Source organism: Saccopteryx leptura, chromosome 1, assembly GCF_036850995.1.
Source record: "Saccopteryx leptura isolate mSacLep1 chromosome 1, mSacLep1_pri_phased_curated, whole genome shotgun sequence".
NCBI lineage: Eukaryota > Metazoa > Chordata > Mammalia > Chiroptera > Emballonuridae > Saccopteryx > Saccopteryx leptura.
In genome coordinates, this window is record NC_089503.1 from 133133343 (window position 1) to 133149304 (window position 15962).

The window sequence follows — 15962 nt, forward strand, 5'->3', positions numbered from 1 at the left end:
ATCTTTATACAGTTGAAATAGGCCCACCCTGCGTGTAAGTCCCATAACCACTTATACTTGCACAGAAAGCACAGGTGTCCCATGGTGGGCGGGGCTCGGGGGCTGCACTGGCCGGTGGCTGGAGCTTGGGGCCAGGCGTTAAAGGAGCCGCCTGTGGGATCCGAGTGTGCAGGCTTTCTGACCCTGGCTCCCCACCCTGCAGGCTGTTCTCTAGGTCATTCTCCCCGCGCAGTCCTAGGATCTGTGGGGGCTCTGTGGTCCTGTCTGCACTCAGGGGCAGGTTCCTGTCTATTGACTGCTCCATTTTCCCCCAGAAGGCCATCTGCTTCCTTTAATGGGGGTTTAGCTCATTCTCCTTGGGGCGTTTGCCCTCTGGCTATCTCGCTGGGGCTGGCCTGTGTCCTCATGAACCCCAGGGCTGGAGCCCCACTCTGAGCCACCACACAAGGGTCTTGTTTTTGGTCAGCCTTGTCAGTCACAGGAAAGCTTCCTGGGTTGGTTTTGTTTTTTAATTCACCTAAATTCAAGACATTTTCCCCACTAAATAGCATCTTCTCTTTACAACTAGATGTCCCCAAATCTTAAGTGTGCTGCCTGACTATCGTCACAGGTCACAAGGGGGTGCTGGGGCCCCTGGGCCTTGTCTGTCCTCTGTGGTGGGTGTGGGGCTGGCCTGCTGGTAGGCTCCCGGCCGTGCTGCCACCCTTCCCCGGGCTGGCCTGCTGGTGGGCTCCCGGACGTGCTGCCACCCTTCCCCGGGCTGGCCTGCTGGTGGGCTCCCGGCCGTGCTGCCACCCTTCCCCTGGGCTGGCCTGCTGGTAGGCTCCCGGCCGTGCCACCCTTCCCCTGGGCTGGCCTGCTGGTGGGCTCCCGGCCGTGCCACCCTTCCCCTGGGCTGGCCTGCTGGTAGGCTCCCGGCCGTGCCACCCTTCCCCTGGGCTGGCCTGCTGGTGGGCTCCCGGCCGTGCCACCCTTCCCCTGGGCTGGCCTGCTGGTAGGCTCCCGGCCGTGCTGCCACCCTTCCCTCTGAGCTGGCCTGCTGGTGGGCTCCCGGTGCTGCCACCCTTCCCTCTGGGCTGGCCTGCTCATCCCATGGGCTTTCCAGGATCCCGGCAGACGTTTCCGTCAGACACCCTCCCAGCACCACCCCTCCCACAGTGATCCCACATCCTGCCGTGTTTCTCTGTCTGTGGTTGCAGGCTTGGGGAAGGGTGTGCACTGTGAGCCTGGGCGGCCAGTCCTCAGCTCTCGATGGTGCCCCCTGATCACTTCCTCCACGTGGGTTGAGACATTGCTGATTTCCGCCTAGAGCTGTTGTTACTGCGTCTTATGTGGTTTTAGGGAACGTGACTGTCTCTAATCCTCCTGGCCCCCACTTCTCGTGCTGCGGTCTCCTGAGGGTCTAGAATCTGGAGCTGCAGTCATATTGCACAGAGCCTGGAGCCTCTTGCTCCCATCTTTGCCCAGACTTTCCCACCTTCCCATCATGCCCCTCGCAGGGGAGGGAGGCCCAGCCTGGCTGCTCCTCTCCCTGTTTTCTGGCAATGATGTGGTCTCCTGGGCAGCTGGGGTCCTGCTCTGGAATCTCCTGGAGCCTCAGTTTATTCTGGGGTATGGTCTCCCCTCAGCCATTTGTCAAGGTCCATGTATGCAGCTGAAGCTTTCCCTCTTGATTCTTTCCTTGTCCTCCTGTTCCTTGGACCTCTTCCTGAGGCCTCAGGGTGTGTGGCTGGGGCTCCCAGGGGAGGGATCCTGAGGGGGAGGGGCAGAAGTCTGGCCCCCGCCTGGTGTAGGCCTGGCCTCCCTGGAACCTTTGTTCTCTCTCTCAGAGCCCAGGCATGGGCACCTTCATCGGCGTCTACCTGCCCTGCCTGCAGAACATTCTTGGCGTGATCCTCTTCCTGCGTTTTTCGTGGATCGTGGGCGTGGCCGGCGTCATGGAGTCCTTCCTCATCGTGTCCATGTGCTGCACATGTGTGAGTGATCAGGGCGGTCCCTGGGCATGGGGTTTTTGCCTTTGGGGCAGTGGCAGCTGGACCGCAAGGACCAAACCATGTGGACAACTGTGGGCTCTCCAGGGTCCGCTGCGTTTCAATCTGAGGTTGCCCATGTGGGTTCTATCCCATGATGGCCTCCTCCCCGGTACTGGTGTGACCACAGGGAAAATGCGTGTGGCCTAGGGACTATGACCAGGCTGTCCGTTGGCCACAGAGAGTCTTATTTAGCTGCATTTTCAGAAGTACAGGGGACAACTGGGCACCATCACCATTCGCAGGAGTCCTGCACTTTGACCAGGTCTCCTTTCAATTGGACTTATCTGGACATTTTCAGGGACCTTGTTTATAGAAAAGGACACATGTTGGTGACTTGTAGAGCCCCAGACCCCAGCATGACAGACCCACCACTCGGCTCTGTGCCTGTGTCCCTGTCTGTTAGTGACCCATAGTCTCTTTTTTCTGTTTCGTTGCATCTTGTTTACCCTCTGGATGCTCCTCAGCGCCTCTTCCCCGGCTGCACTTTATCCTACTTCCTTTACTGTTAGGTGGGTGACTAAGCTGTCCTGTCACCCTTTGTCACCTGGAGGTGGCTATCTAAAGAATTCCAACAGTGTAGATGAGTAGGAGCCCCTCCCCTGCTCCCCAGGCTTCCCAGCGCCCAGACCTCGCCGCATTCTCCCTGGGTCACAACGTGTTTCTTTCCTTTAAGAGTTGGGAAGTACCTGGAGTCGTGCCTGGCACACACGTAATGGAGAACAAGTTGGGTCATGGGTGGGGCCTTTCAGGTGGCAGACAGGGCCCTGGTCACTGTGGTCACCTGGTCCTTCACTTTCTAGGCTTTCCTTCTGGTGCTTAGGTTGTAAAATAGTTAATCCCCAACCTACAGGTATAGCTGCTTTCTGAGCAGGTGGGCACCTTATACCCCATGTGGGGTGGGCACTCAGGCAGAAGCTGGCCCTTCAGTGCCAGACAGGGTCCTGAGGCAGGTGTTTTCTAGGCAAAATGAAGGAGCTCAGTTTTGGGAGTTAAGGGGGAGAGAAAGTGAGGCTGGGGGCTGCAGTCCTGAGTGTCTGAAGCTTCGCCTGCTCGTTACTCAGCAGCCCTTTGTGATCAGGAGCTGGAAAGCGGGCAGCTGGGCCTGCTGGCTGGGCTCTACCCCAGGCCTGGGGCTGTGCTCTCATTGCTGGGGTGGCCCTCAGAAGTGCTCTTCTAAAAGGGACATCTGTCTTTTTGCAGACAATGCTGACTGCCATCTCGATGAGTGCGATTGCCACTAATGGCATGGTCCCAGGTAAGGAGGTGCTGGAGGCTGGGTCATCTGAAGTGAAGCTTTTCTTTTGTGGGTAGTAACTGAGCTTCGCTTCGCTTTGCTTCGCTGTGGATTTAGTAATGCTGCACTTTCATTCTGATGATGACCTTGACATTAGCCCTTCACCCAAGGTGGCTGTGGGTGAGGCAGGAAGTGGGGTCCTGTACCGGAAGACCCAGTGTGGACATGCCCATACCCACCTGGAGGTTGCTGCTGGTCATTTGTGTCCAAGCACAGAGCTCTCCACATCTAGAGGGGTCTGGTGGGTGGGTGGGAGGGGGACGTTCTCCACCTGGCCAGGCCCTTCCAGAATCTCTGTCGGCAGTGACCTCCCCCCACCCCTGTCTTTGGGCAGAGATGCTCTGGGCTCTCACCTGCATGTGGACTCTTGAGGGCTTGTGCCCCTGGTATCCTGGGGCCTCTTGTGTTTCCCCCAAGGGCCCGGTGGGGCTTTGCTAAGACCAGGGTAGTCCCTGGTCTTGCAGCTGGTCCCCCAGCACCTGCGCTAGTGCTTAGAGACCAATTGGGCTCCACAGAGCAGGAACCCACATCAAAAACCCAAGATTTTTTCTTGTCAAACTTACGCCTTTGCTGTCTGGACAAGAGGCTGGCATTTTATGACCGGATGGGTCCCTTTGATCCTGAAGTTTAATTTCTCACAAACCATCATTTTTTTTTTTAAACCAACAAAACTAAAGCACCACAGCCTCTACCCGTTGCCTCTGACACTGTCTGACCAGGGATGGGAATACAGGAGAGGCTGCTGGGGGTAATTGGGAGAGGGGACGGGCTCTGAGCTGTTCCCCGTGGGCTTCACATTGGCATCTGAGCCCTGAAATCACAGCTATTTTTCCCCCTTTTGCAGCTTAGCTCCTGGCCCTGGTACAGGGAGGGCAGTGCCTGCAGGGTAGTGAGCTCGGCGGAGAAGGGAAGGCGGGTAGGCACGCAGGCCAGTGCTGTGCCCAGTTTGTACCTTAGGCTGTGTTGTCCCATGAGCAAAGACGCAGGCAGTTCCTTGGATTCAAGGGACTGAAGTGATGCCACCTTGTCCCCTTGCAGCTTGTGCAGCCTGTGTGTGTTTAAGTGGGGCCCAGCTTCTTCTGCACCCCAAGTCCTTGAATCGCTCCCCCTCCCCCAGAATGTCTCGGTCCTCACAAAGAGCAGCAGCTGTGTCGAGGCCGTGCTCCCACTAGCCATGGAGCGTGAGGTCCCCGGGGGGCTGCCGGCCTGGCCATGGGGACCAGTCTCCCTTCTCTCGACGCGCCGCTGGAGGTGGCACTGAAACTCGGTGCTCAAGGACTGGGTGCAGTGTGCTCGCTTGGAGAGATTATTCTAGTGGTTGATGGCTTTTAGGTTTGCTTTTTAGGAAGAGGAACACGCCCTGAGCAATTCTCCAGGCATTCCTGAGTCATGCTGTGGTCTCCTGGTCAGTGTCTGAGCATGGACTCAGCTGTCTAACAGAATAGCCAGGGACAGACCCAGGGGGCGTGGGTGTCATCTGCACTCTGGGAGTGATACAGAAATGATGCTTAAGCAACCCTGGGTGCTCAGGACTTTTGGGGCAAAAGTTAAGAGGATGGAGGTGTTGGTCTTATGTCAAAATGTGCAGACATATGGGCTCTGGCCCCTGCTTGTGGCTGTTTTTCACCATGACCCGGATTGGTCCCTAACCCGCTGTTTATTGTTTGGCGTTTTTTTGGCAGCTGGCGGCTCGTACTACATGATCTCGCGGTCCCTGGGGCCAGAGTTCGGAGGGGCCGTGGGCCTCTGCTTCTATCTGGGCACGACCTTTGCAGGGGCCATGTATATTTTGGGGACGATTGAGATTTTTCTGGTAAGTGCTTTGTTGCGGGCTGGTTTCCCTTGCCGGGCGCCACCTCCAAGGCCAGCGCTTCCTGTCAGGCCGTTCTTCTCCGCTCTTGTTCCTGTCCTCTGGCGAACATTCTGGGCCCCTCTGCTGGAGGTTTTCCCCTGACACTGGAAGTTGAGGTACTCCGTCTTTTCATGTGTTTGAGATAGACGTGCTCTCCTAGTTTGCCAGACCCCTCAGAGGTCGAGGTCTTTGGGGCCCCCTGCCCTTCACTCTCAACTTTCCTTGTCCTCTGGTACCAAGGGTGTGGCTGCCAGAAACACCAGGTTCCTGATGGTGGGCCACAGGGTGGCGTGCTCCCTGAGCTTTGGTTTGCATGTCCCTGTACCTGGCCCCACCCACTTCTTAGAGCTAAGTCACTGGTCACTTGGTCCATCGCTCCAACAGGATGCACCGAGCATCTATCAGGGATGTCCGCACTTGGTGCCAGCCCAGTCTGGTTCTGGGAGGACACTGCCGGGCTGGCACCGCTCTCCAGGCTAGTGTGTTCCTGTTAGTAGAAAAACATTGCTTTTCTGTTAAATTAGAGAAGTGGGGGATCCTTGTGTTCCGATGCCGCCTGACTGTGAAGGGTCCTAAACTTCATCTCAGAATCGTGCCCCGTCTGTCACCATTTGAAACCTGTGTTTTGTGTACCTGAGGGTTTCCTATAGATCCATTCTGGTGATGTGGGGGCCCTCGGGGAAGGAGGGAGCACTAAGCCTCCCCCAAGGGGGCCCCTTCAGAAGGTCGTGTCTGGCCTCGTCCCTCACCCCATGTGGTGATCTGCCAGGCAGGGATGGATAAGCTGCCCTTCTTGATCTGCTTTGCCCCCACAGACCTACATCTCCCCTGGCGCAGCCATCGTCCATGCCAAGTCACCAGACGGGGAGGCCGTGGCCCTGCTGCACAACATGCGAGTGTATGGGACGTGCACGCTGGTCCTCATGGCCATGGTGGTCTTCGTGGGCGTCAAGTATGTCAACAAGCTGGCCCTGGTGTTCCTGGCCTGCGTGGTGCTGTCCATCCTCGCCATCTACGCTGGAGTCATCAAGACTGCCTTTGACCCGCCAGACGTCCCGTGAGTCCCATCCTCTGTCAGGGGTCCCTGGTCCTCGGTCCCTCTGCCTGGATCCAGTCTGTAGGATGCAGCGTTTCATAGTTTGTAATTCAGGTTTCATCTGTGGCTGTGACAGTGGGGCCTGGGGTGGTGGCACTGTGTGTCTGGCAATCTTATCTTTCCTCACTGGCGTTGGGGGTGAGCGGTCAGGATGCTGTTGTAGCCAGCCATCTGCAAGGACAGGACAGGAGGCTTGGTGAAGGTCCAGGGGTGTATCGACTGGCTGGCAGCCCTGAGGACGGTCAGGCAGCATTGAGCGCCTCCCCTCCCAGGCGTGGCCTCCTCTCCTAGGCCCCATGAAAGCCCTCAAGTGGGTTCTTTTCTTGTTCCCCTTTTGAATGAGGACACTAAGTCACAAGGAAGTGGCCTTAGGTCACAGAGTGAGTGAGCGAGCTGGTGGTGTGGCTGGCCTTCAGGCAGCAGGTGGCCCAGTGGCCTGGGAGGGGGCCCCTCGATGCTCCTGCGCTTTGCTGTCTCCATTGGAGGAAGGGAGCTGCAGGGTGGGAATAGTCTCGTTTGTTCCTGTGTCCAGCACTCCAGAACAGGGTGGCAGAACAGACCATCCCTTAGCCCCACTCCGTGTGAGAGCTGGACTCGTGCTCAGACACTGATTTTCACAGCTCATGCAAATGCTCCCGTCATGCTAAACGGAGGGCGTCAGAAGCTGCTTACAGGGGACCCTGCAGCCTCCACCTGGCCACTGAAGAAGGGGTGGAAGTACCCTCACACGGGAGCCACATGTCTCTTCACGCCCCACTCCCGCTCCAGGGTCTGTCTGCTGGGGAACCGCACGTTATCAAGACGCAGCTTTGACATCTGTGCCAAAGTCCACGCCACCAACAACAGCACGACGACCACCACCGCGCTCTGGGGACTCTTCTGCAACAACTCCATGCCCAGCGCCACCTGCGACGAGTACTTTGCCCAGAACAACCTCACGGAGATTCAGGGCATCCCCGGCGTGGCCAGCGGGGTTCTTCTGGGTGAGTGAGTGTCCGGGGTGTTGACAGGGCTGAGTTGTCCAAAGCCCAGTCCTTGGGAACCTGTCCTGCTGCCCAGAGCCCACGGTTGTGCCACCCCTTCCCTGGCGCTGACCTGCCAGGTCCCCTGCTTGGCCCGGCTCTCCCCGGGGCCGTTGTCGTGTTGTGGATGTCGTGTTTTGGATGTCGTGTTGTGGAGGCCAGCGGTTCAGGGACTCCCAAGTTGATCTTTACGTTTTTAGGACTTCATAGCAGCTCTGTTAATAGGGAGAGTAATTAACCAGTGGGGACTGGTTTTTCCTGTCTCCAAGTTCTTCTGTGATGAGAAATGGAGCTGGCTCCCCCACCATACCAGGAGGGAGGCCTGCCCTTTTACGGGAAAGGAAGTGGAATCATCCTGAGGCCGTGGTCACTGGGTCCCTAGCTGCCTGCCCATGGTAGATCAGTATCACATGTCCCTCAGAGGCTGTGATGACAGTAGGTATTGGGGGAGCGTGGGGGCTCTACTGAGTTGAGCTGGGTGGGCAGAGATGGGTCAGCTGCAAAAGTTCACCTATCCCTTAGCATGGGGATCCTGATGCTCAGAGGCCCCTAGCAAGTGAGCCCAACCCCCACGTCTGGGTTCGGGCGGAGCAAGACCCTTGGAGGGAACAGCTGTTTCCAGGTCACACAGGGAGGGGAGAGGTAGAGACAGGGTGCCCTGTTTTGAGGGAGCAGGGAGAGGTTGGAAGGTGGGAGTGAGGCATGGAGATGACCTGCAGGGGTTGGGGTGTCCCTGTGGGGTATCCGTGAGGGGGGTCCCTGTGGGAGGAGGCTGAGGGGATGGGCTCCACAGCAGGGACCCTGTAGGGGGTTTGGGAGGAAGCGGAGCTGTGTGGGGAGCAGGTCACAGACTGTGATCTGCCCAGGGATGCATTTGCACAGGTAAGAGGCAGTTTCAGGTGTCACCTCGATTGTGTGGGGGAGGAGGGCTATTGCTGCCCCTTAGGAGTCCTCCATCAGTGAGGGGACCTGTGTGAGGGGACCGCCGACTGACTTCCTCCGCATGGAGACCTTCCCTCAGAGCCCTAAGGCAGCTTGTCAGGGACACGCCTGTTCAAGTGAAGTCTTTCCTTTAAACTTGACGTTAGAACCAAAATCTTTCACTCGGTGATTAGGCGAACAGTTTCCTTAGAGGTCAGTTTGAGTTTGATGTCCTAGTCCGTGTGTGAAGTTGGTTGCATGTCTGCTGGGCCTCCCCGATGGCGTGAGCCCTCGTGGAAGGTTCTAGAGTCCCGTCACCCATCCTTTTCTCCCCCCACAGATAACCTGTGGAGTGTGTACACGGACAAAGGGGTGTTTGTGGAGAAGAAGGGCTTGCCGTCGGTGCCAGTGCCGGAGGAGAGCAGAACCAGCAGGCTGCCCTACGTCCTCACCGACATCATGACCTATTTCACCATGCTGGTCGGCATCTACTTTCCCTCCGTGACCGGTGAGGCCTCGGCATTCCAGGCCATCTGCTCCCTCCCTCAGCTCTCACACAGCCAGCCCTGTCCCTTCTTCCCCCCCCCCCCCCCCCACCATTTTCTTTCCTGTTTGGCTCAAGAAATGAGCGTAATCTGCTCCTTGTCTGTTCTGAGTGGGAGCACAGGAAATCGTGTGGCTTAAGAGAGCTTTGTTCCATGCTCTCCAGAGAGGCCCGTGTTATAGCAGTTACTCTGTGACTGTGGTGAGGACTTGTTGAGAACACCTCGTGCACTGTTAGGTTGAGTGGACACAGAGAACTGTTAGTGATCAGGCACTGCAGCCGGCCTTGTCCTTACAAGAGGGTCAGCTGACCTTCTGGGATGGTCCTTCATGTACGAACATCCTGTCCCCCTCCCCTTGCCCAAGCACACACACGTGCACACATACTGCTTCTGGAGACCACCTCCCACCTGAACATCCCTCAGCCTGCCCCCCACAAAGGGGGAGCCACCAGCCCCTCCTGGCGTGGCCTGGCTGAGCGAGCAGCCTGTGGCTGTCAGGGGATCTATCCCTCTGGTCCCCGTCGAGGTCAGCTCCTGCTCCCACCACCAGCCTGTCTGTGCTCTGGAAGGCTGGCCTGCAAGGGGCCGCTCACCACCTACTTCCCCTGAGCTCTCCCTAAGCCGTGGAGTTTAGAGGCGAGGGTTGGGGAGATGTTGACAAGTGCTTCTTTTTAGTCTCCCCTCAAGGTGTGGGGTCATGGACTCGCTTTGGCAACTGTGGGGGTGTGGGCCTGGCTCCTCCTGCACTCCCCCACCCAGTCGGTGTGAACCTGGCTCCTCCTGCACTCACCCACCTTGTCCATCCGTCCATCCTTGTGGGCCTGGCTCCTCCTGCACTCCCCCACCCAGTCGGTGTGAGCCTGGCTCCTCCTGCACTCCCCCACCTCGTCCATCTGTCCATCCGTGTGGGCCTGGCTCCTCCTGCACTCCCCACCCCCTTGGTGTGGGCCTGGCTCCTCCTGCACTCCCCGCCCCGTTGGTGTGGGCCTGGCTCCTCCTGCACTCCCCGCCCCGTTGGTGTGGGCCTGGCTCCTCCTGCACTCCCCGCCCCGTTGGTGTGGGCCTGGCTCCTCCTGCACTCCCCGCCCCGTTGGTGTGGGCCTGGCTCCTCCTGCACTCCCCACCCCCTTGGTGTGAGCCTGGCTCCTCCTGCACTCCCCCGCCCCGTTGGTGTGAGCCTGGCTCCTCCTGCACTCTCCTGCCCCCTTGGTGTGAGCCTGGCTTCTCCTGCACTCCCCACCCCCTTGGTGTGAGCCTGGCTCCTCCTGCACTCCCCCACCCCCTTGGTGTGGGCCTGGCTTCTCCTGTACTCCCCCACCCCCTTGGTGTGAGCCTGGCTCCTCCTGCACTCTCCTGCCCCCTTGGTGTGAGCCTGGCTCCTCCTGCACTCTCCTGCCCCGTTGGTGTGAGCCTGGCTTCTCCTGTACTCCCCCGCCCCCTGGTGTGGGCCTGGCTCCTCCTGCATTCCCCGCCCCCTCGGTGTGAGCCTACTCCCCCACCCCATCTGGTGGGAAACATGGTCTGTAGGTGCAGGTGGTCCCAGTGCCCGGTGGCACCCTGTCTGAGCTCTGTCAGCGCTCCCACCCACCCAGCACTGCCACCTTTCTGAGCATGTGGGCACAGCAGGTCACAGCTAGAATATACTCATGAGGCACTGAACAAACCTGCCATTGGTTGGTGTTTCTTTGAGTCTAGTTGGAATCATTTTACTTTATGTACCAAATGGAGCGTGAGGAGGGTGTAGGGACTGACACACCTGTGTGCGGGGTGGGGGGAGAGGGATTGGACCCGGCGCTGAGTTAATGTGGAGAGGCCTTGAGTTACTTTAGGGCCATGTTCTTTTTATTTATTTTTATTTTATTTTATTTTATTTATTCATTTTAGAGAGGAGAGAGAGAGGGAGAGAGAGAGAAAGAGGAGAGAAAGACAGGGGGGAGGAGCTGGAAGCATCAACTCCCATATGTGCCTTCACCACGCAAGCCCAGGGTTTTGAACCTGCAACCTCAGCATTTCCAGGTCGACGCTTTATCCCCTGCGCCACCACAGGTCAGGCTAGGGCCATGTTCTTGTAATGCCTGATCCAGATGTGGTTTCTTGAGGAAGTCAGCATTGGGCATCATTGTCCTGGGAGTTTCTGACCCCCAGCCACGTGGATGAACCCAATTCTTAGATGAAAGTGAGTGGAGATCAGGTGCACCCGGAGGCTGACTCTGGTTTTGGTGTCAACAACAAGCCTCTGGGCTGAGTGAGCCTTGCTCTGCTCTTGACTGTGACTTAGTTCATGGTGGGGTTAGCTGTCCCTACGGAGAGTGTGGGACATCTGAGGCCTTTTCCCACGTGCCCTGCTGTGGCCGTTCCACAGCTGCACAGTGACATCTGTGTGGGGACGTTGGCCCCACACAGATACTGTCTTCCTCAGCTCACATCTTTTCCAGCACGGAGCAGCTGAGGTCCCGGGCTAGGTTTGTCCTAACTCAGCCTCAGAGAGGCCTTGGCCAGGGGCATGGAGTTCTCTAGGTTTGCTCGGTAATGGGTCAACTGTGCCTGTGTTTCCATAGGCATCATGGCAGGCTCGAACCGGTCTGGGGACCTCAAGGACGCGCAGAAGTCCATCCCCACAGGGACCATCCTGGCCATTGTGACCACATCTTTTATTTGTATCCTTGAAGGGGTCGAGGCATGGGAGGCTCAGGCATGGGCTGTCTGTCCATCAACCCCTTCGGGCATGAGGGCTCCTGCCCTTGATGCCCTGCATGGCCTGCCACGCTTTGGTGAGCTTCCCTGGTTCAGGTGAGTTCTGACATCTGTCCTTTAGAGAGAGACCTGGGCTGGTGCCAACTTGATGTGAGAAGATAACACACAACGCTTGGGCTCCATCTCCACAGTCAGTTACGGAATGTGATATCATCCGTGACTACATACAGTAACCATGTTACCTCATGCAGCGTATCACATACACTAGGAACACGTAACTGCATGTGTATTACGTAATAGTCATACACACGTGCACTAGTCGGTTTACCCAGCTGTGTCACTGGCCTCGGGGTGCCGCTGAGGTTGGCCCCGCATAAGTCAGTGTCTGCTGCAGGGGTCACACTGCAGGCCCAGCGTGTCCTCACTGACCTGAGCCCAGTTCTGTGCTTCCGGGGCTCAGAAGTGAGGAAGGTGCCTGCGGGCCACTGGACGTGGCAGTGCACCCAGAGTGGGTGGGTGGGACAGGGTGCTCCAGGCCCGCCTGCGACCAGGGCCCTGCTGCCAGCACATGATGTGTGTCCATTGCTTCCTTGACCTCAACTGCAGACCTCTCCTGCATCGTGCTTTTTGGGGCCTGCATCGAAGGCGTGATCTTACGAGATAAGTATGTATCTTATCTTGGTTATGTGCAACTTCTAGAAACTTCTGGGGTCAGAGTCAGTTTTCTTGAATGACCTCAGCTTTGAAGTTGAGATCACTCAGGATTTCACACTTGGCATGTGGAGCAGTAAGTCCCCACTGTCCCTTTGTTGAGGTTCTGTTTGGTCTGATGCGTCCATCCCTCTCCTGCTCCAGCCTGGAGCTGGAGGACCATAGTGTCACCTCGGACCCAACAGAGCCGGGGGGGTGCAGACGGTCCTGGGAGAGGCCATGGGGCACCCCGCTGGCCCAGCAGAGCAGCCGGGATCCCAGGCTGTCGCCCACCAACCCTACTTTCTGGTGGGTGCCTGTCCCTCAGCCCCTTGGGGCGTGAGGTCCCCTGCAGGTCTCTAACAGTGAGGCCATGGCTGCTGTCCATCACTTGTGCAGGTGTGACAGTGGCCTCACAGACCCTGGGTCAGCCAGTGGCTTCCCTGTTCCTGAGAGGACCCTCGGGGAGCAGGACCCATGTTTCCTCAGGGTCAGAGCAGTGTTGCACCCACTCAAACACAGAAGCTGGGAAACTTAATCTTCAGTTCATGTTTTGAAAGTCCACATTACCCGCCTCTCCCATAGGTTTGGGGAGGCCCTGCAGGGGAAGCTCGTCATTGGCATGCTGGCCTGGCCATCCCCCTGGGTCATCGTCATCGGCTCCTTCTTCTCCACCTGTGGCGCCGGCCTGCAGAGTCTGACGGGGGCACCGCGTCTTCTGCAGGCCATCGCTCGAGATGGCATCATCCCCTTCCTGCAGGTGAGTGACGGCTGCCCGTGGCTCGGGGCTGCATGATGGTTCCCTTCTGAGAGCAGGACCCTTGGGAAGGAACATGTCTGGAGCGGTCCCAGTTTCTGTCCCAGAACACAGTCTTTACTGTTAAAGATTGTGGGGCCCATGTCCCCACCTCCAGCTTGGCAGTCCCTTACCCCAGGTAGTCACTGGGCTGAGGGCGTGGGGTGCAGTGGCTGTCATCGCCCTGTGGGATGCTGCGCCCCAGGACTGGCCCAGTGTGGTGATGATGATGAGTGTCATGTTGTCCGGAGCCCCTCCTTGCAATTGGGGCTGAAGCTTTCTGGAATGAACATGAGGCCGTTGATGTATCAAGTGCCCTGGTGCCACCACGACGAAGACAGTAGACCGGTGGCTTGAACAAGACAAGCTGGTTCTCTCTGCTGGAGGCTGAAGGTCTGGGGTCAGGGTGGTGCAGGGCTGGTTCCTCTGAGGCCTCCCCTTGGGGACTAGGCAGGCCTCTTCTCCCCTTGTCTGCTCACGTGGCTGTCCCTCTGCGTGTGTCTGTTCTACCCTCTGGTAAGGATTCCAGTCAGATTGGATCATTGGTCGCCTCTTTATAGTTCTCAGTTCCAAACATAGTTATGTCCTGAGGTTCTGGGGTCAGGATCTCACCAGGTGAATTTTGGGGACTCAGTGACCTTCATATTTATCAAACAGCTGAGGCGTGACCGTGGCTAGCATGTTGCTGTGGCCCGTTGTCCGCCCCTCTCACCGTAGTTTCCTGAAACCGACCCCAGCAGATCTGGGTTTCTTCACCTCTCACAGCTTCTGTCTGTCCACACAGAAGAGGACGGGGTTGTGGAGGGTGCACTGACAGCATGGGGACCGTTCTAGACCATGTGTGATGGTCAGGAGGTCAGGCCGTCTGGGGAGGCGACATGGGGAGGCTGGCCCTGGTGACGTGGAGCCCTCCCTCAACTCCACCTGAGGCTTGACGGTGGGGCCGCCCCACTGGGTCTGCATTTTGTGTTTCATTCTGTGTGTCTCTGCAACATGCTCTGAGGGTCCCTTTCCTGAACCCCTGGCAGCAGGAGTGGGTAGGAACAGCTTTTCAAGTCTGGTGTCCCTGAGCAAGGGGCAGACCTTCTGGAATGTTCTGCCACCCCACATGCTGTGGGTGAAGGTCCAGGTGTCTCTCAGTAAGGTCCTTGCAAAATTCTTTCCCCTGGAGTCTGAGCTTAGGACCCCAGGAGAACCTGGTCCAGCACACTGGGCCTTGCCTTGCACCCTGCCCGGTGCGGCCAGGTCCCTGGGTCTGATGGTACCCGGCTGCCTCACAAGTGCTGGGTGTCGGGTTTTCTTCCCGGGCCCCTGGGTAGTGTGCAGGATGCGTCGTGGAAGTCCACTTCTGTGTATGTCGCATCTCTGACATCCTGTGGGTGGGGCCAAGCAGCTCGGGGTATTGTTCCTAGGGCCACCTGGCCCTGGCCCTGGTCCCCAGCCTGTGTGCCCTTCTCCCTGCAGGTGTTTGGCCACGGGAAGGCCAATGGGGAGCCCACGTGGGCGCTGCTGCTCACAGCTCTCATCTGCGAGATCGGCATCCTCATCGCTTCCCTGGACAGCGTGGCCCCCATCCTCTCCATGTGAGTGCGGGAGGGGCGAGGGCCTATGAGGACCAGGCCTGGGGATGTGGCTGCCACTGTGACCACTATGGGGACGTAAGGCCCTGGTCTCAGGGCTGGCTCTCTGCTCAGGGCACAGCAGACAGGGATGGGCACAGGGGCACAGGCAGTTCCGGTGTGGGACAGTGGTGCGGATGGGAGGGGGGCAGGGAGGCTTCGAGGAGGGCAGCTATGTGGATGGTGGGGAAGGGAGAACCCACAGCAGGGACAGTGGTGTGGACAGGGGCGCAGGGAAGCCCCCCAGAAACATCAGTGATGTGGACGAGGGGCCTCATGGGAAGCGGTGGGTGGGGCTCCCGCAGGACAGAGCCGACATTGGGACCACCCTGGGACCTGCCCCCGCCCCTCTGACACTGCTCCTCCTCCTCGGGTCCCCAGGTTCTTCCTCATGTGCTACATGTTTGTGAACCTGGCTTGCGCCGTGCAGACCCTGCTGCGCACCCCCAACTGGCGCCCGCGCTTCCGATACTACCACTGGTAAGGCTGCCCTGCAAGGCTGCCGCCGGGAGGGGGCACATGGCACGTCTGCCAGGCCAGCTGCTGGGGGGGCCTGCAGGCTGGGGGGGGCGGGGTGGCTGTCCTCTGTGGAAGAGCCCCGCCAGGCTGTGGAGGGCAGCATGCCCGTGCTTGTCACTCGGGGCGCCTATCATGTGGCAACCCTTGTTTTTAGTGTGGGATCCGGGGCTGCTCAGTCTCATGTTCCCCGGGAGTCAGGTGCTGAGTTTCGTGCTCAGCGGGGTGCTGCGTGCCCTGGAGGACAGAGTGAGCGTTCAGCATTGTGGAAGAGCCAGGGCTCCGACAGGTGTCAGCAGGGCCGTTTCAGCCCTTGGCGCTGACTCCAGGTTGAAGAACTGGCTGCCAGGCATCCCTGCTGGTTTTTAGGAATAACTAAAAAATAGATTTTAACTAAGAGACCAGTAATGTTTTTTTCCTTTTTTTTTTTTTTTGAGACAGAGACAGAGAGAGGGATAGATAGGGACAGACAGACAGGAAGGGAGAGAGATGAGAAGTATCAAGTCTTTGTTGTGGCACCTTAGTCTCCTTAGTTGTTCATTGATTGCTTTCTCATATGTGCCTTGACCTGGGGGCTACAGCAGAGTGAGTTACCCCTTGCTCAAGCCAGTGACCTTGGACTCAAGTGAGCGATGTTGGGCTTCAAACCAGCTACCATGGGGTCATATCTATGATCCCACGCTCAAGCTGGTGACCCCACGCTCAAGCTGGTGAGCCTGCGCTCAAGCCAGGGACTTCGGGGTTTCGAACCTGGTTCTGTCCTCAGCGTCCCAGTCCCATGCTGTATCCACTGTGCCACCGTCTGGTCAGGCTGAGATCAGTGATGTTTTTGAGACAGCGGCTAAGGTGCTAGTTTGGGGCTTGGGAGAAGGTGGTGTGTGAGG

General features: G+C 58.1%; 1 protein-coding gene across 11 annotated transcripts in view; it reads left to right on the top strand.

Moving 5' to 3' along the window:
• The window catches only part of SLC12A7 (solute carrier family 12 member 7), a 91070-nt gene that overhangs the window by 60093 nt on the left and 15015 nt on the right, over positions 1-15962 (top strand). For all 11 annotated transcript variants that reach the window (XM_066375002.1, XM_066375010.1, XM_066375021.1 and 8 more), the window contains exons 4-14: positions 1830-1976; positions 3234-3288; positions 5010-5140; positions 5995-6236; positions 7044-7258; positions 8559-8726; positions 11322-11420; positions 12064-12121; positions 12733-12907; positions 14408-14526; positions 14944-15042. In XM_066375002.1, the coding sequence (XP_066231099.1) occupies positions 1830-1976; positions 3234-3288; positions 5010-5140; positions 5995-6236; positions 7044-7258; positions 8559-8726; positions 11322-11420; positions 12064-12121; positions 12733-12907; positions 14408-14526; positions 14944-15042 (1508 nt within the window). The remainder of the gene's footprint in view (positions 1-1829; positions 1977-3233; positions 3289-5009; positions 5141-5994; positions 6237-7043; positions 7259-8558; positions 8727-11321; positions 11421-12063; positions 12122-12732; positions 12908-14407; positions 14527-14943; positions 15043-15962) is intronic.